Source organism: Cheilinus undulatus, linkage group 17 (genome assembly GCF_018320785.1).
Source record: "Cheilinus undulatus linkage group 17, ASM1832078v1, whole genome shotgun sequence".
Taxonomy (NCBI): domain Eukaryota; kingdom Metazoa; phylum Chordata; class Actinopteri; order Labriformes; family Labridae; genus Cheilinus; species Cheilinus undulatus.
The window spans coordinates 13,053,781-13,078,722 of record NC_054881.1 but is presented as its reverse complement, the minus strand read 5'-3'; the positions used below and the strand labels follow the sequence as shown (position 1 = coordinate 13,078,722).

General features: G+C 39.7%; 1 protein-coding gene across 1 annotated transcript in view; it reads left to right on the top strand.

Annotated features, from left to right (window-relative positions):
* The window catches only part of pappaa (pregnancy-associated plasma protein A, pappalysin 1a), a 180,343-nt gene extending 155,702 nt beyond the window's left edge, over positions 1-24,641 (top strand). The window contains exons 21-22 of the mRNA XM_041811536.1: positions 778-876; positions 24,537-24,641. Of these exons, the coding sequence (XP_041667470.1) occupies positions 778-876; positions 24,537-24,641 (204 nt within the window). The remainder of the gene's footprint in view (positions 1-777; positions 877-24,536) is intronic.
* Positions 24,642-24,942: the final 301 nt, after the last annotated feature.

The following is a 24,942-nucleotide window of genomic DNA, read 5'->3' as shown; positions in this document are numbered from 1 at the left end:
TAGTTTCATAATATTCTATTTGCTGTGTTTGGCAAACCGAGGTAAACAGACAATGGATAAGCAGATGCTGGGCAAGTCAAACATGCAGACCAACCTGCACTGTAGGTGAAGACTGAATCTTGTCAGAATATTTTGATTTATTAGTCTAAACAGACTTCCAGGTAGGGCTGAGATCAGTGCCGAGTTTTTTCTCACAAGCTTGCAGATGTCTGGGTGAAGTTAACAGTATTTTAAACACACCAGCAAGGCTAAGGACAACCACCTGCACATGGGGCACAGGTGGCTGTTAGCAGCGCTTGTTAGCATGTGTAAGTGGATTCAAATGTTGCTGTATGCGTCTCTAGTATCACAACAGTAACCCTCATAGTATCAACTTTCTGTAATGATTTTTACTCTAATGTCAAATCTTAAAATGGTGCAAAAACATAAGAAAGCGGCATGTAAAATTCCTCCTTACTTCGGGGAAGAATGACATCATCTTTCCAGTTGATGCCAATTGGATAACCTGATTGGTCACCTAAGTGGAGTGGGTGGAGCCAGCCTAATAAATCACCATATTGAAGTGTTTTGTGCTGTGAATAGTTTATGGTGTCCTCAGTTTGATTTACAGGTCAGGCCCTTTGATGGCTTAAAAAGTCACGTTGAAAGATGAGGGAAATTTAATATTTTAGATCAATCAGCAAATTTATTCAGAGACCTTTTGAAGGTTCTGAAATATGCCAGACAATTTCTTCTCACCATATTTGTTTTTATTCCCATGCTTTCTTTTAAAAACAGCCATTCATGGGAGACAACTACTGTGATTCGATCAACAACAGAGCCTTCTGTAACTACGATGGAGGAGACTGCTGCCAATCCACTGTCAAGACCAAGAAGGTGAGTGGCATCTTTTACTCACTGTCATTACACACTCAGTACAATGACAGTGAAAAAAGATAAAAAACTGAAATATCACATTGACATAAGTTTTCAGACCCTTTAATAAACACTTAGTTGAAGCACTTTTAACAGAATTTACAGCTTTGAGGCTTTTGAATATGATGCAACAAGCTTTGCACATCTGGATTCAAGGATTTTCAACCATTCTTCTTTAAAAATCCTCTCAAGATCAATCAGTTTGGATGGGGACCGCTGGTGAACAGCCATTTTCAGGTCTCTCCAGAGATCAAGCTCAAGTGAGGGCTCTGACTGGGCCTTTCTTGGATATTCACAGAGTTGTGCCAAAGCCACTCCTGTCTTGACTTGGCTGTGTGCTTAGGGTCATTGTCATGTTAGAAGGTGAGCCTTCAGTCCAGTTTGAGGTCCTGAACAGGTATTTATAGAAGATATCTCTTTACTTTCTCAGTTAAGCCTTCCTTCAACCCTGACCAGTCTCCCAGTCCTTGCTGCTGAAAAACATCCCCACACCATGATGATGCTGCCACCACCGTGCTTCACTGTTGAGAGGGTATTAGGCAGGTGATTGGTTGTACCTGGCTTCCACAAGACATAATGTTTAAAACTGGGGCCAAACAGTTCAGTCCTGGTTTCATCGGAACAGAGAATCTTGTTTCTCACCATCTGAGTGGTTGAAGTTGTTATGTAAAGTTATGTGCTTTGCACTGAGGAGAGACTTCCATCTAGCCACTCTACCATAAAGCCCAGATCAGTGGAGGGCTTCAGTGATGGTTGTCCTTCAAGAACTTTGTCCCATCTCTACACAGGACCTCTGGAGCTCAGTCAGAGTAACCATCAGGTTCTTGGTCACCTCTCTTACTAAGGCCCTTCTCTCCTGATTGCTCAGTTAGGCCGGGCGACTAGCTCTTGGAAGAGTCCTGGTTTTACCAAACTTTTTCCATTTCAGAATTGCAGAGGGCACTGTGCTCTTGGGAACCTTGAGTGCAGCAGATACCTTTTATACCCTTAAGTCAATGTGATATTTCAGTTTTTTATGTTTTAAAAATGTGCAAAAGTTTCTAAAGTTCTGTTCTCACTTTGTCATGATGGTGTACTGAGTGTAGATTAATGAAACCGGCTCTTGCAGCCACATGTGAGAAAGGATCTGATCAATTACAGTTGTACAATACCTTGGATGAAGAGGAGTTAATTTTTGAGGTTGAAATCCACTTTATATGACAACACCATCCATGGTCAAAGCAAAAACATCACAGGATTACATCAAAGTGAACCCAAATCAACCTTAGATGGACAAGATAACCTGTTGCTGACATGCTGTTTCTGCCGTGTACCAGTTGTTATAGCAAGATCTTGCAATTCCCATGTGGACAGCTAGATCTCTGTGATCTTGTAATCTCACGTCATCAGCTACTCTAGGTTGTGGAGCAAAACAGCAGAACAGATGGAACGATGGGAACATGGATTATGTGGAAATTATGGGGAGCTAAAGACCCTGCTATCCTCTACGTCTAGCTGCTGTTGCCCCTCTGACAGAGAAATGATGTAGGGTTTGGACACACTGATCAACATTCACTGTGTTCTTCAGCTTTCTTCCTCACATAGCTTAAGAATGAATTCCTCCTCCAACATGAGAACATTTTTCCATTTCCCTTAGCTTAACCCACTTGGACTTCTTTACTGAACTCACTGTACACCCAGTGCAGTTTGCATACTGCAGTTACCAAACTGCCATTTTAGAATGATTATTTCTACCTACGCCAGGTAAGTTTAATGAAAACCACAACTGAATATAACAGAGGAATGTCAGATTTCACCTCTTGGAATCTCTATAAACACATTCTTCTTTACTTTGTTTTGAATCCAACTTTAGATTACTGGTAGACAGATTACTGATTCCACATCCAAGAGAGTGGGAGTTTGTAGACTTCATCAAAAGTGTTAGTTTCTTTGAGGTATTTAGTTTCCTAATGCATAAAACATCTTAAATCTAACATCAAATCGAAATCATTGATTGCAGAGATATGAGCTCACGGATATAAAACAAAGATAAGAGATCCGTCTTTTGAAATAGCTTGATTGTATGGTTTCTTTTTTTTAATCTGTCAGCACTACATCAGCCTAGTTGTAATTCAGCATTAAGCTGAGCATGACAAAAAGTTCCATCATCCTTGTGGTAGCAGCTCTCTTGATTCAGGGAGGTGCTCTGTCTTGCTCGTTCCAGCCAGCTGCTGGCAAGGAAAATGATTGGAAGTGTATCGTAGCTTCTGTGCTGCAGCATCTGCTTCTCTGGCCCAGCCTGTTTCTGTGAATCTGGCAAGGGACTTTAGTTGTACTCCTGGCATATCCATCCGTATGTCTGGCTGGATTTATATTGCAGTCTATGTGTCTCACTGGCTCTGTTAGTGCGTCTGACTGGAGAGACTCTTCATTTCCCCTTTTGGGGGAAAAAGGACAAACAAGAGATGTCTTTTGATGTCTTCCACTGTACAAAGTTCTCATGATTGGTTTTCTTCCACCTTCACTCCATTTTTGGGGTTATAAGGATCAAGATGAGCATGCTTCCTTCTCTCTCACAGTATGTTTCCAGAGATATTCTTTAATGTTTGATAAACTTTGATTCAGCCAAGCAGTTTTGTTCAGTTTGGATCAATACAGTGCGCAGTTAATTTTGTTTTTATTCACATAATATAGGATAAATCTCAAATTATTGATCAGTATTGTCCTACTTTTTGGCTCCCTTTTGTTGGAGTACCAAGCATACCTATCCAATCTTTAAGGTTAGGTAGCTAAACCAAAAAATTCCAGTCATGGATATGGATTTTATTTATGCACCGCTATCTCCACTTTGTCAAACAAGCCATGTAGACAGGCCAGATTACACATCTGTTGCAAAGCCTCAAGCTGAAACATTTGTTCCTGGTCAGAGAAGGGCTGGACCAATCAGGGTCATTTGAGGAGAATGAGGTGGTAGCTACGGGTGTGGTTTGGTTGTACTGCAAGCCTATAAACAATGGCAGCGAGGGAAGAGATGAGTGTGGATTGAGCTATAGTGGTGATTTTATCAGAAGGTGACTTTTTTCTTTTTAAACAAGCTTTTCTTGGTGGGAAAGATGTTGGAAACTCAAGTTAGGGGACTTTGGAAAGGGTTTAATAACCAACTGGCTCCACTGATAGGGAAGAATTGTGTATTGACATGACAGGTATCATGTATGTGCATGTATCATGACCAGATCGGAATAAAAGTCTCTTTGGAGGAAGGGCACTACAGTGAGCCAAAGGTAAAATTTGGTGTTTTTTGACTATTCACAAGTTTCACGTTTTAACAAACTCCACCCAGGAGTTTTATCCGACTGACTCCAGATTTTTTCTACTTATTCTAGGCAAGTTGGTGATATAAAGTTGTGCTTCCCACAAGTTTTTGTGAAAGGGTTGGGCCGTAACAAGGGGCCAAAGTTCAACATTTTTATCTACTTTTTTGCACTGTTCTTAAACCAGTTATTCAGTACAACTTTTCAGTTGTATGCACTTTTGCACATTGCCAAACATCGCAGAGATAATTATTCATTTATCCTGAATACATTCATGCCTTTGATTCTTTCTTTTGCTACAGTGCCCCTATGTGGCAGCAAGAAAAATAATGCATCTATTTTGGCGCGTAATCGCTTAATTCTTAAATAACTTTTGGATTCATTATTCAGTGTTCTTCAAAGTCACATTTAACACACCTATATACAAATATCTCTTTAGAGCTCCCCCTACGACCAACAGAAAGTCCCACTATTAGGTCGATTGTTCATTCCTGTTTCTTTGTTGAGCCTGTTAAGCTTAGAGAGTTACACAAATTCCCTAGTAACGTCACCCTATCTGTTCATCCCACCAACAAGTTAGATTAATGGACACCTCAGTGGCGATAGCAACTATTTCTATATCTCGCCATTTGACAGGAAGTCACCTTAACTCTCATATGAAATGGCTGATTTTCTTCAGATCTCCATGTATCATCAGAGTTTGCCCCTCTACACATACAAATGCTCACTTCATGGTTTTGCTGTCGTGTCACATCCAGTAATAAGCCCTTAAAACCTCCAATATGTCCCATCTTCTTTGAAATTTACATGATAAATATTGGTCCCGCCCTGATCACTTCAGATCACCTGCAGTCGCAGCACACCCCGACACGCGCCAGTGTGCAAGGGCCCATTCAGTGCTGCCTGCAGCCTTAATATGAATATATGAATATCAATTTTAAAACCCAGACATGGTGCTGCTATAAAGACTCAAAATAACTTGTGATTAAAAAACTGAAAACCTGATATGTTGTTTGAACTAGAAAGTGCTTTATTCCTTGCATAGTGTTTAGATATTATGACTCTTAATACAAGAGATAAACCTTCCTGCAATGCTGTTTACATTAAGTTTGAAGGATTAAAATGAAACTTGAGCATTTATCACAAATAACAGAGGTCTGAAAAAGAAGTTCTTGGCCAAAGAGGCCACACAGCTCTTCTTCATATATTGTGCACACATTCAACCTGAGGCTGGAAAAGAGGTCAAGAGGTTCAGGTGTTTTTTCCTCCTTTATTCCAAACTTCAGTATCAGATGTAAGCTAGTGTATCCTAAGGTCAATAGCAGCAGGAAAGTGGGTGAGCAGCCCGCTGGGAAGTGACCTCACTCCTGAAGTGGTTTCCCTGCTTTTGATTGACGCTATCTCATCTTTACATCTCCTGGCCCCGTTCCAGGGCAGGGGCTCAGCCAGAGCTAGCATAACTCACTTTTACTGACAGACCCCAGTGGGAGGATGGCTTCCATTGAATTACTACAGCAACAAGAAGTAAAGCTGGCAGATACGAAGCAGGGCATGGTATTGATAGAGTTAGGATTTGTTTCATTATACATCAAAGGGAGGGGGATTGGTTAAAATGAAGATCTTAAATATGGGTATTATGCTAGAAATGTAGGGTCTAAAAATGAAATTCTAACATGTGTTTGACTTTTTGCCCCTTGCTTCAAAAGCGGGTTATATAAGTCTAGTGACAGATTCCTGTTATTAAAGTAGGGCTGTCACAATACAAGACCTGATGCAATACCATTATGTACTGATGCCTGTTTCAACAGTGGAACAACTAAAATAGAAGTTTGAGCTAGAGGGCTGCATTGGGATTCGGCGGGACCCAACACAAATCTTGCGGGAGCGGTTTGAACTTTGCTGCAGGCGGGAATGGGCGGCTGAAAAAAAAACACTGCGGGATCTGGATGTAGCCGAGCGACAGGATGATGGAGTCAACAAATGATGTAGAAAAGAAGCTCAAACAAGGTCTTTACAACAGAAAAAGAAAACAAGGCAAGACGGACAAGTTTTGCTTCTGCAAACAAGCTCTGATGGAATAACAGATTAATATCTACCACTGAATACTAAATGGTGAGAAAAGTATAGTTTCATAAATGATTATTTAAACTGAAAAAGTGGGGGGGGTTTGTGTTGTGAAAGGTAGTAATGTTTGTGCTGAGAATGGCTAAATGAGCTGTCCCTGGTGCTGAAATGCAGCAGATTTGACTGACAGCTGTCGCTCAGAGAGAGAGTGAGGGAGAGAGATGCTCTCTGTCGATGGGCAATTGTACGTGCTTTTCTGCAGCTTATTCTTTTTTTATTCATTTAGATCAATAGGTTGTTTGCACTCACATGATCTTCTTGGCCCGTTTTTGCACAAGGCACTGTTTTTCATTTTTGATGTATTCCGTGACACTTTTGTTTCCCCTATACTCCCTGAACAACACCTGGTCTGAATCTCTATTAATGGCCTGTGAAATTACGTGTTTTCTCCTGCGGGACAGGAGAAAACACAAAATCAATGCATCTCTATTATTGTGTGGGCATGAATTCTCAGGGTTTTGCGGGTGCGTGTGGGAGTGTAACACACACATTGTGGGTTCAGGCAGTAATGGTCAGAAATTCAGTGGGAGCGGGATGAGGAAAACAGTCCCACGCAGGGCTCTAGTTTGAGCCACCCACTCTTAAGTATTTCTTGTTTTCTGTCATCAAAAAGTGCAAGCAGACACTAATGCACTTTGTAGACCATTCTTATGAACCTGAGATCTCAAAAAGACTCCAAGGGAGTTTCTTCAAACTTTACACCAATGTCCTCTAACTCAAGAATGAAGTGAAGAGTACATCTAACTTCACTATGCAGTACTTTTATTCAACTTATAATGCCTTATTTGTCAAAAAATACCCCTAGAATGGCTTGCTAGATGAAATGGTCATATGTTTAAAAAATAGACACAATTTTACACTTTTAAATGGGCGTATGATCAAATATGGTGCCTCCATTTTTCCTGCTACAACTGTAAAACCTATCATGGTGTGTAGCACTGCTGTTTTCCTTTATACTGTGTGAATTTTGTCAACTTACCATTGTCAATTTTGATGTTAGGGCCATTTTTGTGGGACTAAAAGATATTTAAAAAAATTTTTTTGGAAGTTCCAGATTTGCAAAAGCCACTGCTTATTGGTCAGATGCTGTTATATGACTGTCTGTGATGTTGACTGATCTTCACTGATTGGCTAAGAAAAAGAGGAAGTCCAATAAGGGATTTGACCGAAGTGACCATATATGGATTCTTGCCATGTTTATAGTTTACATCCCACACATCAGGCAGTTGAACACAGCTTAAGTTCTCTAATGTGCCCTCTAGAGCAGGGGTGCTCACACTTTTCAGCTTGCAACCCCTCAAAATAAGGTTGTCAGACACCGGAGACCCCCACTGTACCTGAGGGAGGTTGATTTTTAAACATAACTTTGGTATGAACATATGTTCTATGTTTTTATTGTATATTTAACCAATTTTATTCATGCATTTTTATAAAAATGGGTACGATATACCATTTAACATAAATCAAAAATATTCTTTATATTTTTAGAAGGCCCCCCTCTCAGTGGGGTTTCCTGATCCATAGGTTGAGAACCACTGCTCTAGAGAATTCCTCCAGTAACATGTGTTGCATAAAGGAAAGCCTCATGACTCATAAGCGAACACAGGCTCAAGTAGAACGTCTATCTCCGGCCTCAGCCTGATGCTGGTGTGGTCGTTGCTTTCTAATACAGTTGTGTGCATAAAACTGTCAGCTTATGACTTGTAAGCTACACTGAAATTGTGTTTATTGTGCATGTCATTCCCCTGCAAGAGCTCAGCCAGTCATCCACTGTCAATCAAAATGAACCCACCCTTTCAGTAGCACATAGGGGCAAAGAATCCTATTCTCTCTCTGTCTTTTACCTCATAAAAACTGTAAAATAAAACTATGTGGTCATTATTTTTGACTGCATTGAGGGATGGCTGAATGTGATTACAGTCAGACTTTAATCCTTGTTGAAAACTTTGGCCCTGGTTTACTGCTGCCGCAGTTCCAGGCCAAGGATGCTACATGCCGATGGTTGAAAGTAGTGTCTGCATCACAGGTGTTAGCAGTTCTCTAAAACAATAACTACAGGCAAATCGGGGATCAAATTACCCACTTGGTACCGACTTCTGTCAAAGACGGATTTGGTGAAAAGCTGCTCTTTTCCAACTGAAACATAATTTTCAGTTAGGGTATGATGCAGTAAGTGCATTACCTGGAGCTCTAATACTCCAGACTGCTTGTCCAAATTTCCACTTAAAGACATTTAGCCCTGGCATTGTTTGAAGAAAATAGTCTGGCTGGTGTTTTCCACTGGTAGGTCCTCAGGAAAGTATTTGATAAGATAGGAAAAAATTGCTCTGAAATAACCAATCATAATTTGATTTATCGGCTGCCAGAAGCGAGGGATGAGGAAGGTCACTGCGGGTGAGAAACAAAAGGAAACGCAGAGGAATGAAGCTGATATGGGAAATTGATATGGGAACAGAGGGAAGCCAGATGTTTGATATAATCCCCCGCGCTTGTTATTTTTCAAGACCATTACTTAATTGATGTTGCTTGCCTGCGTACACATGTTTCTTAAAGCCTTTCACGTACCTAATTTGCACGAAACTTAATTTAACCAGAGTTTTACTTCAGAATGATTGCCCAGACTACCTTCTTGATGACTTTTTCCTGTTGTTTTCATTCTTTTTTTTAATCCACATTTAAATCTCTAGTGTATTTATTATAGTTTAAGTACATGTGTCTGGTGAGGCATTTGCAGTTGTTTATTCCTCTCGGGCAAGGCTTTTCCTCATAGTCATCCCCATTTGATCAACCCAGTCAAAACAGATTTTTTTTTTTTCACCTGATTCTGATTTGCTCCAAAAGCAAACACATGCGTGGCAGACGACCAAGGTCGGAGTCACATAAAAACCTCAAAAAACCAAACAAAAATGACACAATATATGACAGGAGGAATCTGTAACTCATTTATGACAGCCTCTTTCTCTCCCCCCCTCTCTCTCTCTACTCTGAGCTGCTGAATCAAACACGTTCTGGGTGACAAAGACAGGCAGTGTTTTCCTCTTTAGCGAGAAATCAATGTTCTCCCTCAGACCACAAGTGAAGACTTTGTCTGAGAATTGTTTAATTGTTCCTGAATGTAGTATTTGTTGTTAGGGATTCTTTTGTCTGTATAGCAAAGAGGTTATTTCATGTCAACACGGAGCTATTTGTTTTTTTTATTTGTAGCCTAGCATTTAAACAGCTCCAATTCCATAAAAGTTGGGGCGCTGTGTAGAATGTACATAAAAACACAATGCAGTGATTTGCATATCTCATAAACCAATATTTATTTACACCATGACATAAAAATCAGATGTTGAAAAATGAGACATTTTACTATTTCATAAAGAATATTAGCTCATGTTGAATTCAATGACAGCAACAAATCCCAAGAAAAGTCAGGACAACAAGCTGGAGAAGTAAATGAAATACAGCTGGAGCAGCATTTTGCAGCTAACTAGGTTGACTGGCAGCAGGTCAGTAGTAAAGAAGCATTTCAGAAAGGAAGAGTCTCTCAGAAGTAAAGATTGGAGGATTACTAAAATGTGGAAAACTTGGTCTAAAAATAGCGGAACAATTTAAAAAAAGTTCCTTAACTATAATTGTGACGACTTTGAATATCCAATTATTTACAGCAGTCATTCCTGAAGTCCACGGTTAGGATGTGGGACATTTTTTGGGGGTCGCCAAAAGAGTTTTCAGAATTTCTTCACCACAGTATTTAATGTGACATTTATGTCGGCAGTAGGAATTATAGTCAAATGGGGATTTCTTTCGACCCTTTCATACTAAATCATAATAAACCATAATAATAACCATAATAAAACACAAAGCAAGGCTATACCAGCCATTGGAGGGAAAAAGTAACAGTCATTGATCCTTGGCTTATAAAAAAGAAACTCATTGTTCAAGACCAGCTATTGAAGGTCCAAGCAAGCAAAGAAAGTCTGTGTGAAAACACCAGGTCAGGACCAGATTGAGTCCGGAATCAACGTTAATCAAACTAGAACCAGCCATCAGACCAACAAACCAACTAAGGACAGTACGGAAGGCAGAATTGATAAGCAGTAAGAAAAAGAAGTTTGGTTGGCTTGTATTATGTAAAAAGCGAATCACCAGAAATAAAGCCTCAGAAACACTGATCTTACGTTGTAAAATAACGTCAAAAGATTCAGAGAATCTGCTGAAATCTCTGCACAAGGGACATTGCCAGAGGTCAGTATTTGATACTTGTGATCTTCAGGCCGTGAGGTGGCACTGCATGGAAATCACTGCATGGGCTCAGGAACACTTCCAGAAGTCATTGTCTGTCAACGCAGTTCACCATGCCATCTACAAATGTAGGTTAAAGCTGTATCAAGCAAAGAAGAAGCCATATGTGAAAATGAACCAGAAACCCTACTGTCTGCTTTTAGCCAGAGCTCATTTAAAATGGTTGCATTAGTGCACATGTTGTGAGCACTTCACACATCTGGAAAGGCTCTATCAATGCTAGAAAGGACAAAGAGTTTTTAGAGCAACACATGCTGACATCCGGACAATTTCTCTTACGGGGAAGGTCCTGCATTTTTAAGCAATGCTAAACCACATTCATCACAATAGCATAGCTTCATAACAAAAGAGTCTGGATGCTAAACTGGCTTGTCTGCAGTCCAGACTTTTTACCAATAGAAAACATTTGGTGCATCATGAAAAGGAAAATCTGGAAAGACCCTGTTGAGCAGCTAGACACCCACCAAAAAGAATAGGGCAAAACTCTAGTAACTGGTCTCCTCACTTCCCAGATGTTTACACACCAAAAAATGTTTAAAATTGCAAAGATTTTGGTGCACAGATGGCCTAAAAAGCCCAACAATAAATCTTAAGAAAAATTGCAATGATCCCATCATCGACCATAAACAGTAACATCAATGGTTTCAGAGAATCTGGAGAAACCTCTGCATTCTCTGCATATTGCAACCTCACACTATGTCAGATCACAGTGACCTTTGACCTCCAAAGTCAAAAGCATCCTGTAGTTCTCACATTTACAAGCAAGGCATGCAAATTAGGTCGAATGACCTTGAATTTTGACTTATGACCTTGATAGGGTTAGGGTTAACTCCAAGAGACAAATGCAGTCTAAAGACCCTGACCTTTGCCTTGCAATCTCCAAATTCTTGTTAGGCCATCCTTGTGGAAGACTTCACAATGCAGCAAAGTTTTAAAAAAATCCCTCCAAGTGATCTTCATATATCCTGTTCACAAGAAAAGCCTGGAAATACGAACATATGAACAGTTAAGCTGGAAACAAAGCCCATCCAGACCTGGTTATCACCAGAATGGAAGCATAATTATCATTTCTGGAGTGTGTTACAGTTTTTTCCAAATTCAACGATAGTGCGGTTTCTGCTCCAACCAAACATGGTTGTTGTAGGTGATTAGCAATTCAAGTTTTCCAGATCCCTTCCGCTTTCTTTTTTCTTATCAGTTGAGTTTAATCCTGATAAGAGCAGAATAACTGACAGAAAACAGAGCAGAAATGCTATGCCGCTCATTCATTTTCTACTACTTCCCTTCCCAGCATTTGCCTCTCTCTGCTCTTAACTTTCGGTAGAGATTTGTGTATTAAAGAGTTCTGGATGACTTGCTGTGTATTATTCCTCCCCAGGAGCTTTGAAGGTGCAAGGACTGGCTGCACGTAAGGTCACTACAGAATCTCCCCTTAATAGTTGCAAGCTGTTGGCTGGATTTGGAGAGGCAGGGAGGAGAGGAGGCGAGGGTGTAGAGTGTGCATTTCTGAGGGTTGCCTGAGCAAGACCCCTTTAGTAGGTCCCCCCCCGAAAAACCCTCTCTCCCCCTAGTATGGAAGGAATTCCTCTCTTGGATGCTGGAAGCAGTATGCAAAGGGCACCGATTATATAGTTATACAACTTGGCCTCTCTAAAACAGCGTTTTCTACAAATGCCTGTAGGTTTTTCTGTCTGTGGTGGTGGTGGGGTCTGGGGTGAGCACTGGGATCCCTCCCAGCCCCTCACTTCTGTTTACAAGCTTCAGTCTGAGGCATGCATGTTCTATGTCCAACACTCTAAGTGTCATAATAGATCTTAGTGTCAAACTTATGGTCGGCAAAAGTCACCGCAATGTCAGATTTCTTACCCCAGTGAGCACTAGCCAGGATTTTCATTGCTGAATTTTGATTAAAATCAGATTAATATATTGCCTGATCAGCCACTTTTCAAACTTCGGAATTATAAATTTGACTTAATAATCTAACTAAAATTCAGGATTTAACCCTCAAGTCATTCTGCAGTGGTTTGTGAAATGCAATTAACTCAAAGACATAACTTGAATCTGTTTTAATTTTCATACAAAAAAGATTCACATGGCTCTCTGTAGACTGTGTGACGTTATCCAGAAAATTCAGAGACCTTATTATGGTATCAGTTTTTCATATTCTCCGTAGAAGAAAAAGAAGAAGGGTGTACGTGGGCAGGTAATTAGGCCATGCAGCTGCATTGACAGAATGACCCCTGGGTGCTGACGTAGCTTCTTTGTAGAAAAGAAATTTTGCTGGCTGACAGGAAGGAACTTACACTTACTGGCCACTTTATTAGGTACACCTGTACAATTGCTTGTTAACACAAATAGCTAACCAGCCAATAACATGGGTTCAACTCAGTGCATTTTGGCATGTAGACATGGTCAAGACAACTTGCTGAAGTTCAAACTGAGCAAAATGGGGAAGAAAGGAGATTTAACCATCTCCATAGTTGACAAAAATGCCTTGTTTATGTCAGAGGTCAGGAGAATGGGCAGACTGGTTCCAGATGACTAGCATTGCTCCTGGCCATGTCCATCCCCTTGTGATCACAGTGTACCCATCTTCTGATGGCTACTTCCAGCAGGATAATGCACCATGTCACACATCTCAAATCATCTCAAACTGGTTTCTTGATCATGACAAGTTCACTGTTCTCCAATGGCCTCCACAGTCATCAGATCTCAATCCAATAGAGCCCCTTTGGGATGTGGTGGAACTTGAGATTTGCATAATGGATGTGCAGCCGACAAATCTGCAGCAACTGCGTGATGCTACTGTGTCTATATGAACCAAAGTCTTTGAGGAATGTTTCCAACACCTTTTCAGAACTATGCCACAAAGAATTAAGGCAGTTCTGAAGACAAAAAAGGCGGTCCAACAATACTGGTAAGGTGTACCTAATAAAGTGGCCAGCAAGTGCAAGCATTTTGTTGATGGTAATTGTGATTCAATGCCAGCGTAAATGACCATTTTAGCCTGTTAACATGGAATAAAAGATTTTAAAATTTCTGATACTTAAATACTTTCAGACCCAAGGGTTTAAAAAATATATCACTCATTTTAATTACTAATAGAATTGAAAAGTCCAGAAACACTGATGTTAAGTCTTAATTTAAACACAAAGGGCCAGATCCTCAAAAGGATTGCACTGCTTTTGCGACCGCTAAACCTGTGCAAATGACAGGAAAAAATAGCGTGCAATTCTCAAAGCATACGCAAAGGGTGAAATGCACGCAAACTGAACCCAAACTGCTCTGCCACTCCTGGCTGCACCGGTCCAATTTGCATGCATGTAAATTAGGGAATATTCATAAATTCAGTGCAAAATTGCCCCCTTCCTATGCAAATGAGCCTCATTGCAAATACTACCTAATCCTCAAAGACCAGCGCTAAATGCCACAGGCAGTAAAGCGGTGCTATTTACCGCCAGTGAGACCTGTGTATTAAATCCGCGCAATGTCTCTTTCTTCCTCTCTCACTCTCTCTCTTGCTCAAAATGATTGCAAATTGCTCTCAATTGGTGGTAACTGTGGAGCATAGCCTATATAAGGGCTGTCATGCCAGGACTCTGCGGTAATCATGGCAGCAGTGATTGTAGCCAGGCGAAGGCACCGTGGCAGGCGAGATGGCAGGCGCGCACAAGAAAGGATTTATTGGAGGAGAGTATCACTTTTTGATCTAAGCCACAATGAAATCATCTGCAGATACCGGTTGCCAGGCCGCATGATCCTTGCGCTACTAGATGCCATGCAGCTTATTGCAATTAGAGGTGCAAATAGCGCTCAGCTGCCAAACTGTGTGGGCGTGTTAGCACCTGCATATGATTAGAGTAAATTCTTTTGAGGATAAGGCGCTAAAACAGGGCAGATTGCGTGAGCTAATTCTGCGCAAATAACGGCGCTATTGGCAGGAGCAATCCATTCTTTGTGGATCTGGCCCAAAGTTTCACAAAACAAATACTCCCTTTAGACAATGCATTACCAGGGATTTTCTATCAGTTTTTGGCATTCACATGCCAAGTGGTAAACCTCGATTCTTCTTGTAGACGCAACTCACTATGCATTGAAAATGACTTGATGTCCAATAGCTCAGATGGCATACAGCGGTGGTCTGGGAGAAAAGCTATTAAAGAGGTGCTCATATCCCTTACCTTATGGATAAAATGCCCCTGTTTTTTTCTGATTGCTAGCAGTTTCATTGTATGCAGCATGTAGGGATACCAAGTCAAGGTAAGACAGCCACAGAGTTGAAGTTTGGGCTGAGGTTTTCATAGGAGATGGGCAAATGAGCTCTGATATCAGCTCATCACTGACGACATGCAAAGTATGCATGCATGCATCTAAGTGCAGTCCCTTTGCATCCAAATGACCTAAACAGATTGCTAATCTGTGATAAAGCATTGTTTCACAACCCTATAGAAACAAAGCAGTGGGGGGCCATTTAAATTGAATTGTTTGGCCAATGCTCAAATTTTTTTAAGTGATTTTGGTGTCTCCTAAATGTGTTGTGTCTCTTACAAACAGGCAAAAGCAGCTGATGTTGCACTGACTAAATTTCACAAATACATGTGGCAATAGATTTTGGCAACTTGGGCAGTGTTCGCTTGCAATATTTGGAACTGCAAAACAAGACATTTCTTAGTTTTAAGGATATCAAAACAAGTAATAAAACCACTAATTTCACTAGTATCATAGAGAAGTTGAAAATTCTGGTAAATTTGCAATCCTGAAGAGAATGCAAATTTTAAATCAGAGTTTAAATGTGCAATGAATCTTCTTTCAAAAGCGGATTTTCTGGTAGATTTGGTGTGGACATAGACATTGCATCAACATTTTCAAACAAAGAGAAAAAGCTTAAAACAATTTTTGAACATCTTTTAAATGATTGTGAAAGACATCCTTTATTGGTCCTGCCACTGGAAAAATGCTTGCTAAATTACTGACGACTTTATCCTAAGTAATATATAATAATATTCCTATAATATTCCTAAGTAATATACAGAAGAAATTTCTAATGGACAATCTTTTTGACCTTTTATTATAAAATGACTGCTTAGATAACTCAGTTCCATTGGCAATGGTATGGGAGTATTTTAACTGAACGAGGGACACCATGGGATCCACACTGCACTTTAAACAGCATTTTACCTTCCAGTTTTCCCAAGCCCCAGCATCACATCACTTACCACTGAACAAGGACCAGCCTATTATAGCTTCTTTTTTTTTAGAGGTCCCGTATTTGTCTTTGTGTGGGGATTGGGGTTGAGAATTGAGTGGGCAAAACACATCTTGGTGGGAGGGAAAGGAAGGATAATGTGGAGGGAGGAGCAGGGCTTTTCTTCACAGCTGAGCAAAGGTAGTTACACACCAGGGGACACATGCTCCCTGCTGCTTTTAGGGCTTTTGGCTGTTGGCTGATGCTAAGTGCTTGCACTTATTTTGCCAAACCTTGTTATGTGTTATTTTGCTCTAAAGTTGCTGTTTCCCCTTTTTAATCTTATTCATTAGAGCTCTTTCTTCTTGCTCAGCTTCTTTCTGTCTCTGTGAATCAAACCTCTATTTAATTATATGGTAAATATTTTTCTTCCAAGACTCTCAGTATTTCTGGATTGAAATTAGTTTGTTGTTTCCAAAATCAGACATTTTGGTGTACGGTTTAAATAATGATTGTAACCTTCATTATGGCACCCATTGGATTATTCACTGCTTCTTTGAAGTCTTGTTTCTGACATTGTTACTACCACTATGTCATTTTTAAAAACTTCTGATCCATATTGGTATATTTTGGTCCATATTTTGAAAAAAAAAAGCTATGCAGCCTCGCTAATTCATTAGCTGGCTAGTTACAGAAAGAAATTGTTTTTGTTGTCTTACTTTACCAAAGTTGACTGAAGATGCCAAGAGAACAGTTGGAGTGAAACTGTAAGCCAGGTCAGCACAAACACTAAAACTCTTAAGATAATATGAATAACCAGGCACGGTTGGTACAAACTGGGCTTGCGAGGCATAGCTCTCCCTGTCATATACAAATCCAATTCAAAAACAACTTTGGACATTGTGTAAAATGTGAGGAAAAAAAAACAAAACTAAAAAGTAATCTGTTCTGAGGTTGATCAAAAGTTAGTTTGAGACACTGTTTTACTACAGGGTCCACCATATTGGATGGTTTCAAGAGCCCCCTTTGGTAAAAAAAAAAGAAAAAGAAAAAAAAAGGTTGGCGTCACTCAGGCGTAACTGAGTACCCTCAGCAGTCTGTGCTCTTAACTTGAAAACATTCAATTTAAGTAAAAAGTTTTAAGTATAACTGGGCATGCAGCCTATTATCGGTATGATATTAGTATCTGCAGATATTAGCTCAAAATTTATGCAGATATTAAAATATCTACCAATATTTACAATCAATGTATTAACTCTTCTTGACTCAGAATTTCTTTGCTTAGGAGACACTTGGTGATCTTTGCAATTTTAAAAGTTCTTTATACAGTATATTAGTATTGGTATCAGATAGCTGTTTAGCTAGCTGTTTTGCCGTTCTACTGGCACTATCCATGCCTTACAATTACTTACAGAACCTTTTCTAGTGAGGCTGGAACTTGGGTGACTTTTCAGGGTATTTAAAGATTTAATCCACACCAGAAAATCTCACCAAAGGACCTGCTTTGAATAATAGCCCAAATAGAGCTTATACAAAGAAGTGTAAGGATGTAAATATGTGTATATTTTGTTGATTTTTTTTTGTCACAAAATGATTACTTTTTCTCCCATTGGTCCCCAAGAGATGGGAGAACAAGTTTGTGTGAAAAAAGTCTTAGTCATTATTGTTTATTGTGAGTCACACATACGAATCTTTGAGTCTTGAGTTCTGTTTAGTTTCTTCTTTTGTCTTTATAGTCCCAAAACCTTTTTGAATTCAAGTGACATTACTGCAGCACATGTATTCTTAAAGCCCAGGTTGTCCTGAAAAAAGAGATGTTTAGAGCTTGACTGTGCACCACAGGGCTGATGTTTTATAAGCTTTGTAAGAAAATAAGTCCAGGTGAGACAAAATGGTTAAAAAATAGCTGAGGTCTTCAAGGGTTAAAAGAATAATTAAATCACGATGCTAATTCTGTTTGCCTGTCAATGACAGTTACCATTATGTGTTAGCATCAAGGAAAAAATGAGCCATCCTCCCCTGCAGTGCATACCATCTTCTTAGATGGCCAGTCTGTACAATTAATCACATTGTGATTCATATTTGTAAGGTATTTATAAGAAAATATCTCTCAAAATTCAAAAATAGCAGTTAGCTAGGGTGACATGTAGCATACATGCAGCATCACACGAGTTATCAAAAATTAACATAACTTCAATTTATGCATAACTTGTTTATAATATAGAAATTCACTCTCCTTATAGTAGTCAAAGAGGTGACAAAGAGGTGGAGCTGCGATGATCCTTAAGCCTCTTGACAAAGGCATAATTATGCATAACTTATATCCTTGTTAGAGCAAAAACAGATGTCTTTTTTAAAGGATCATCTCCTGTTCATTGTGCACCCAAAAGACATGAACTATTCCATCTGATTTGCACTTTGATCTGGGCTGCAAACAGGTTTATTTGTACTTAAAAGGTGTGTATGTGACTTCTGGGGCTTTCAGAGCCAGCCTCTAGTGGCCACTTTAGGAACTGCAGCATTTCTCTTTCGTGTTGGCCTAATTCTCCATCCCCCAGTTTTTTTCTTTATCTGTGTCTTTCTTTTGCATTGGACCTTTTGGTATCAATAATTACATTTAAGATAGATATGCATCTATTTGTCTGTGCAAATTAAAATAAAAGTTTGCACTGTCTTTGCCATCACTTCCTGGTATAATTTCAAGGCAAACAAATCAATGCTTGTCGTGATTTACTCTCATTTAAAACTGTGACTTACTAATAAACAGTGCGGTATGCATCCCTAGGTCAGCCAGTTCCCCTTTCCCAGGCCTGTGCCCCTTACACACCTTCTTTACTTCAAGCAGAGCCTGACACGCACACACTGCGCACACAGAAATGAGAGGAACTCTTGTGTTATTTTGACCTGTTCCTGAGATGGTAGGATGGGGCTCTGACAAGGTCTGCGTTCTTCTGAAGGGCTTTCATGTTGCTGTTAGTGGGTGTCCTCCCCCCAGCCCTCCTCCAACCCCAGGACACGGGGCAACGTGAGGGCCCCCAGGCCCACAAGGCCAGCCAATCCCATTTCCCAGCCACCCTGCGAGAACCTCAAGTCAGGGCCAGATGTGGCAGCTGGCCCAGCCACCCTGGAGGTCAAGGTCAAAGGAAACCATGTCAAATTTGCCACCCACCATCATTTTCTAGATAGAGAGATAAACAGAAGAGTTGTGGGTGGAGAAGTGAGGTGTAGGGGGAGCGTGGGTAGTAGCAAGAAGGTGAGAGGAGTAATAAAGCAAGGTAGAGCAAAGAGGAGACAATAAAGGAGACAAAGTGAAAGTGTGAAACTGAGAGATAGTGTAATTAAACTGAGAAGGGGTCAGTTGGGAGCAAAGCGCCCCGTGTTCTGGCCTCCAAAATGCCACAGAGGAAACACTGACAGCTGTTTCTGAAGTGTGTCCGGCCCTGGGCTCGTAAAGTCGTCACATGCAGGCCTCGTTTTCTCAGAGGAGTCCGGCCACTGCCCACCTGGCCCTCACATTAGGAACCCCCCCACACAAACAACTTATTTTACACCCTATTTCAAAGAGAAGCCTGCGTCACTGCTGCTCAGTGACTAGCATGCTCCCCCATGTCACTGAACAGACCCGCTGTCTACAAATGACCAACTCTGAGACACTACTGGAGGTGTTTCCTGTACCCATAATGTTTTATACTTTGACGAAAATGTGCAGCTTACTTTGACTGTAATTTTGGTCATTAAGAAGTAAAATGGTAAGTTTTGAAAAAGGGACTAAAATCTTATTATTACATTTTCTATATGGTAAAAGCAGCCATTAATAAATAAGGAGACATATTTATATTATCATCATAATCAAAAGCACCTTGAGTTGCTTTTGATTATGACGAGCTCTTTACAAATACATATTTAAAAAGTGAAACTCCTTTGGTGGGGGATCTAAGTCCTACCCAGTGTGCTGTGTTGGATTTTTATCATCATCTGATATCAAGTCCTCTTGAACCGTTCCCTATTGTGTCTTTTGTTAATTAAATTGTCTTATTTTGTTATTTTATTACGTGGATTTTTATTGTAAATTCTTAAATAGATTTTATCATAAATTTCTGCTCTTTTCCCTAAACCACTATGCTGTATTGTGTTTCTTACTGAATCGTGCCATACTATATCATACTATATGATACCATAACATACTGAATCAATAGTAGACCGTATCAAATTATATTGAATGGTATGGTAGTGTTTCATGTTTTTCTATCACATCATATCTTATCATGTAGTATCACATTTTATTGTATCATACTATATTGTTTATTATGGTACCATACCATTGGGTGTTACAGTACTTGACTGAAACGTATGGATTTTGTCTATCATACTGCAACGTATTGTTCTATATTGTGTTGTATCTTATTTAATTGCCATATCATATTACTTTGTATTGTATCATATGACAAATGACATCATATGACAGGTGATATCGTATTGTAATAGAACTTAACGGAAAAGTATCGGATTTTGTCTATCATACCATATTGTATAGTTCTGTATCATGCCATATCGTATCTTATTGCTGTATCGCCTCTTTTTGTATCGTATCGCACTGTTTGGTATTGTGACTATCGTGTGATTTCATATCGTTTTATATCATATTGTATTGCTTCGTTTGGTATCTAACATCCTGTCTCATATTGCGCAGTATCATTTTGTATTATATCGTATTACTTGTCGTACCATACTGTTTCGTATTCTCGTGTAATATCATATCATATCGTGATAGTACCTGATTAAAACATATCAGATACCATATCGTATTGTTCTGTATTGTCTCATATCATATCATATCTTACTGCAGTATTGCATCATTTTGTATCATATCAGATTGCATCCTCTTTTGAATTATATCGCATCACCTCTTTTTGTACCGTATCCTACTGTTCTATATCACGTGATACTGTATTGTTTTGTATGATGTCTTATCGTATCTTATTGCGTATCATATTGTTTTGTATCATATGGTATTGCTTATTGTACCATACTGTTTCATATCATGTTGTATCGTTGTAATAGCACTTGATTGAAACATATCGGATTTTGTCTATCATACCGTATAGTGTCGTTCTGTATCAAGTAGTATTTTATCTCATTGCTGTATAATCATACAGCAATGAGATAGGTCTCACGATATATACCATAGTAGTTTAACATACCGTCTTGTTTCTTATTGTATCATATCGTATGATATAATACCATATTGTATCAAAATTGCACTCACACTGTATTGTATTGTATTTTACTGTATGGCAGTGATTCCCAAAGTGGGGGTTGAGACCCCCAGGTGGGTTGTAAGACAATGAAGATGGGTCATGGGGTGTTTTGCAAAAAACAAAGAGGAATTAAATAGGATTTATAATCATACATTTTACATTATTGTAAAACAAAATTGTTAAAAAAAATAAAGAAGTAGTTATCAAGTGATATTTGTGCTTAAATATAAGTAAAAGTTATAAAAACTACCTAAAATGCAAATTTTATACATGATGCTTTGTGCAACATTGTGCACTTTATTCCTCTCAAGGGGAGGTGGGAGTCCCCGATCTCAGAAGCCATTATTTTTGGGGTCATGGGCTGAAAAGTTTGAAAACTGCTGTTGTAGTGCACCAATTGTATTGTCTCCTTTATTTCTTATTTTATATGTCAACATTTCAGATAACCAATTCATCTCAATACTTTGTATCTGTAAAATTTAGTACATAAGTAAGTATAAAAAATTTCTATTTAAAAAAAATTTATTAAAACCAAAAACAGTTAGCCTTAGTGGTAGGCAACCTTTCATCACTTATAATGAGATTTCCATTAATAGTTGGCAAACTAAGATGGATTTGGATTCACATGAAACACAGGAAGTGGCTCAGCTTTGAAGGCCCAGCCTTTAATATTGATGATGTGCAACATAATGGGCACTATTGTTATGAATGCATCTTTTAGTGGATGGAAAATTCTCATTTCTTTCTTATTCTTTGCTAATGCATCTAGTAATTACTTGACTATCTCTCCAAGTTGGTATGAGCTAATGATTCAATTTGTTTGATAGCATTACAGTAGTGTTCTGGGCATTTAAACAGCAGCTACTCCTTATTAAGATAATAGCTTAATGATCCAACTCTGGCAGACAACTTTCACTAATAGTTCTAAACTAATAGTTTTGTTTGGCATGAGGCGTACATTCAGCTAAGTGTCTGTGTTGGTTACACTGCCAGTGTTGCTGTTACACTTACTTTGAGTACAGATATCCGTTGTGCAACAGAGGCAATACCAATCAGCCCTGACAGAAAGAAGAGACAGCATTCACAGCCCCCAACAGATTGATCTGATAAGCCACCAGGACACAAATGCAGACATGCCCTTGCTCTGCTGCCTGTCCTCCATGACTTAGACCACATGTGTTCCTTGTTTGGCCTGGAGAAATGGGGGACACATTTTGTGTACCCAAGCAATTGAAGCAGGACCCCCTGGGAGGTGAGCAGACAAGGCAGAGGCAGCTGGTGCTGATGACGCATTGCCAACGTTATCCAGTGATGTCAAACGCCATGGGCAATGGGCCCTTGTCCTCTGGTTCTATTTTCACCTTGACATTAGACGACCAGAGCTGTCAGAGTCACAGAGTGTCACTGATTTATTATAGATCATCTAGAGGGGCAAAATACAACCCAAATATTAGAAGATTTTGCTCCAATTAACCCTTCAAATCGTTGATTTTTGATACCATTCAGACATTAAGAGAATGACAAACAGAGGTGTCCAGATGTCCATTATTTAACTGTAGTTGTCCACCTTTGACACAGCTTTTCTCTTCTTTTGTTGTTCCAAATTGATGCAATATCATGGAGGCTTTGAGTCCATCAGTTTTGCTCTTAGTCTAGGTACACATTGTACCCAGAGTTAGTGTACCCATTACAAATTGGCTTAATGAAAACCATCCTGATTTGATTTCAAGGCTGTTTGATATTAGCAAAAGTCTGCTCCACAGACTACTAAGAAAGTTAGTCAGTATGTGTTTGTGTGGTTGTGCAACTGAATGAAAGAGAAATTTGGAAAGTCTAGTGATGAGTGTTTGTACTTGATACATTATGCAATAGCAAATATAGAAAGCAAAGTAAAAAAGATACTTTGAATGGCAGAAATCAAGCTTTTTTTTAGTTTTCGTCAGAGTTTGGATAAACGTTGGAGCTATTTGAATGATTATAAACTTCTTTGGATGTTTTACTCTGTTTTTTTCCCTTGATTATTTCCACTTGTCGCCTATTTCTTATTGCATATAGCAGCAGTTCTCTGGATTCAGGACCACTACTACCTTGTCAACCATTCCTGACCCAAAGTGATGGGGACATTTCCAAAATCTGATTGGCATCCCCCCAAAAAAACTGGAAATTATTGTCTGTTTGCCTTAGCCATTAGATCAAGCTTTTTGCATTAGCTCAGGCAGGCTACAGAGTCAGGCTCTTCCCTGATCAGCTGATCTTGTGCAAGCCCTAATCAGCTGATGGCCAGCTGATTTGCCCTAAGCATGCTATTGGCCAATTGCTCTCATCCTGCCTTTTGCACTACTCTTGCCTGGGCAGGTTCTGCCACTCTCTCTGCAAACTGCTCTTGCTCCTCGACTCCAGCTCCTCCTTTATTCTGCTTCTGACCTAATGAATGTCATATACATCACCTTGTGCATATTAAAGTGGGCCCAGCATCCTAATATATTTCTGTATGTGGCCCTCAGGGGAAAAAGTTTGGACACCCCCCATACATAGAGAGGGTTTCCTTCATGGACTCCACCATCTTGGATTCTCACTTCTTGCCTACTTCTGCATTCCACAGAGCGACCAAATAACAGAAACCCATTTTTTTTTTCATTCCAGTGTTTGCTACAGTTACCACTAAGAGTAAGCATTGCAATCTAGAATCTGACTAGTAGATGTCACTGATATTCCCCAGTTTTATACACTGCACCTTTAAGTGCCCAATGGAACAACACCATTAAAGGGGTGGAGTAGCAGGGAATCACTCCCATGTCATCTTTTTTTTGAATTGTTTTGATTGAGAGTCCCCTGTAGGTGGAATTTTCAGAACATGCATTTCATTTTGAGAATTTAAACAGTTTTAGATGGAGGCTTCACACAAGCTCAATAAGTCAATTTGTTAGACTAAAACTAAAAATCCAGTGTATTGTTCCTTCAGGCCATTTAATTAAAATCAGCCAAACTCATGCAAGCCCTTATTAGCTGACAGCCAGCTGATTCATTTCTAAGTACGCTAAAGGCTAATTGCACTTATGCTGCCATATTTAACCCGCTTTAGCCTGGCTAAGCTTTGCTGCTCCCTTTGCAAGCTGTTTTTTGCAACTCTCCCCACCCCAGCTTCTCCTTTATTATGCTTCTGACTTAATCAGCATAATTCAGTTGTCATTGATGTCTGCTCTAATAAGAGCAAATTAATAACTCTTAATAAGGAAAAATATACAACTCGTGCATGTTTCTTGACCAAGTGGTCCTTACTGAATTATGGAAGTCTTTTTTTGTAACCCCATGAGAAAAGTTGTCCTAACCAATAGTCATTTTAGCTGAAAAAATGTCCTCCTCTAGGAATATTTTTTATTTAAGACTTGGAACTTTGAAACATAAATAATTGCTGTGAGTTTAACTCTTTGGGATGTTGTATTTTATGGATTTCCTTCTTTCTTTCCAACCTAGGTGATCCCATTCCCCATGTCCTGCGACATACGGGATGAATGCTCCTGTCGGGATCCCAACGCCATAGAGAACAGAAAGGATGAACACGTCCACTCCCTGGGGTGACCAACCTGACCGGGGACCTCTGTTCAATGTCCCAGGACCCTTCGCATCGACACAACACAGCCAGAGCGGCCGAGGCTGACCCCCTCCTCTTCCTCCTCCTCCTCCTTCATCCTCCTCCTCTCGGCCTCCGATTTCCTGCACATGCTGCTTAACAGGCATACCTCTCCATCCATCCATACTGCAACCCCAACCAGCTGAAATGTTTGCCTCCACATCACAGAAAGATCTAGAATAGAGGCCGGGACTCATGAGACTCCACAGAAAACTTCATTTCTCAGCTTCAAGGAAAGTAACCATGCAA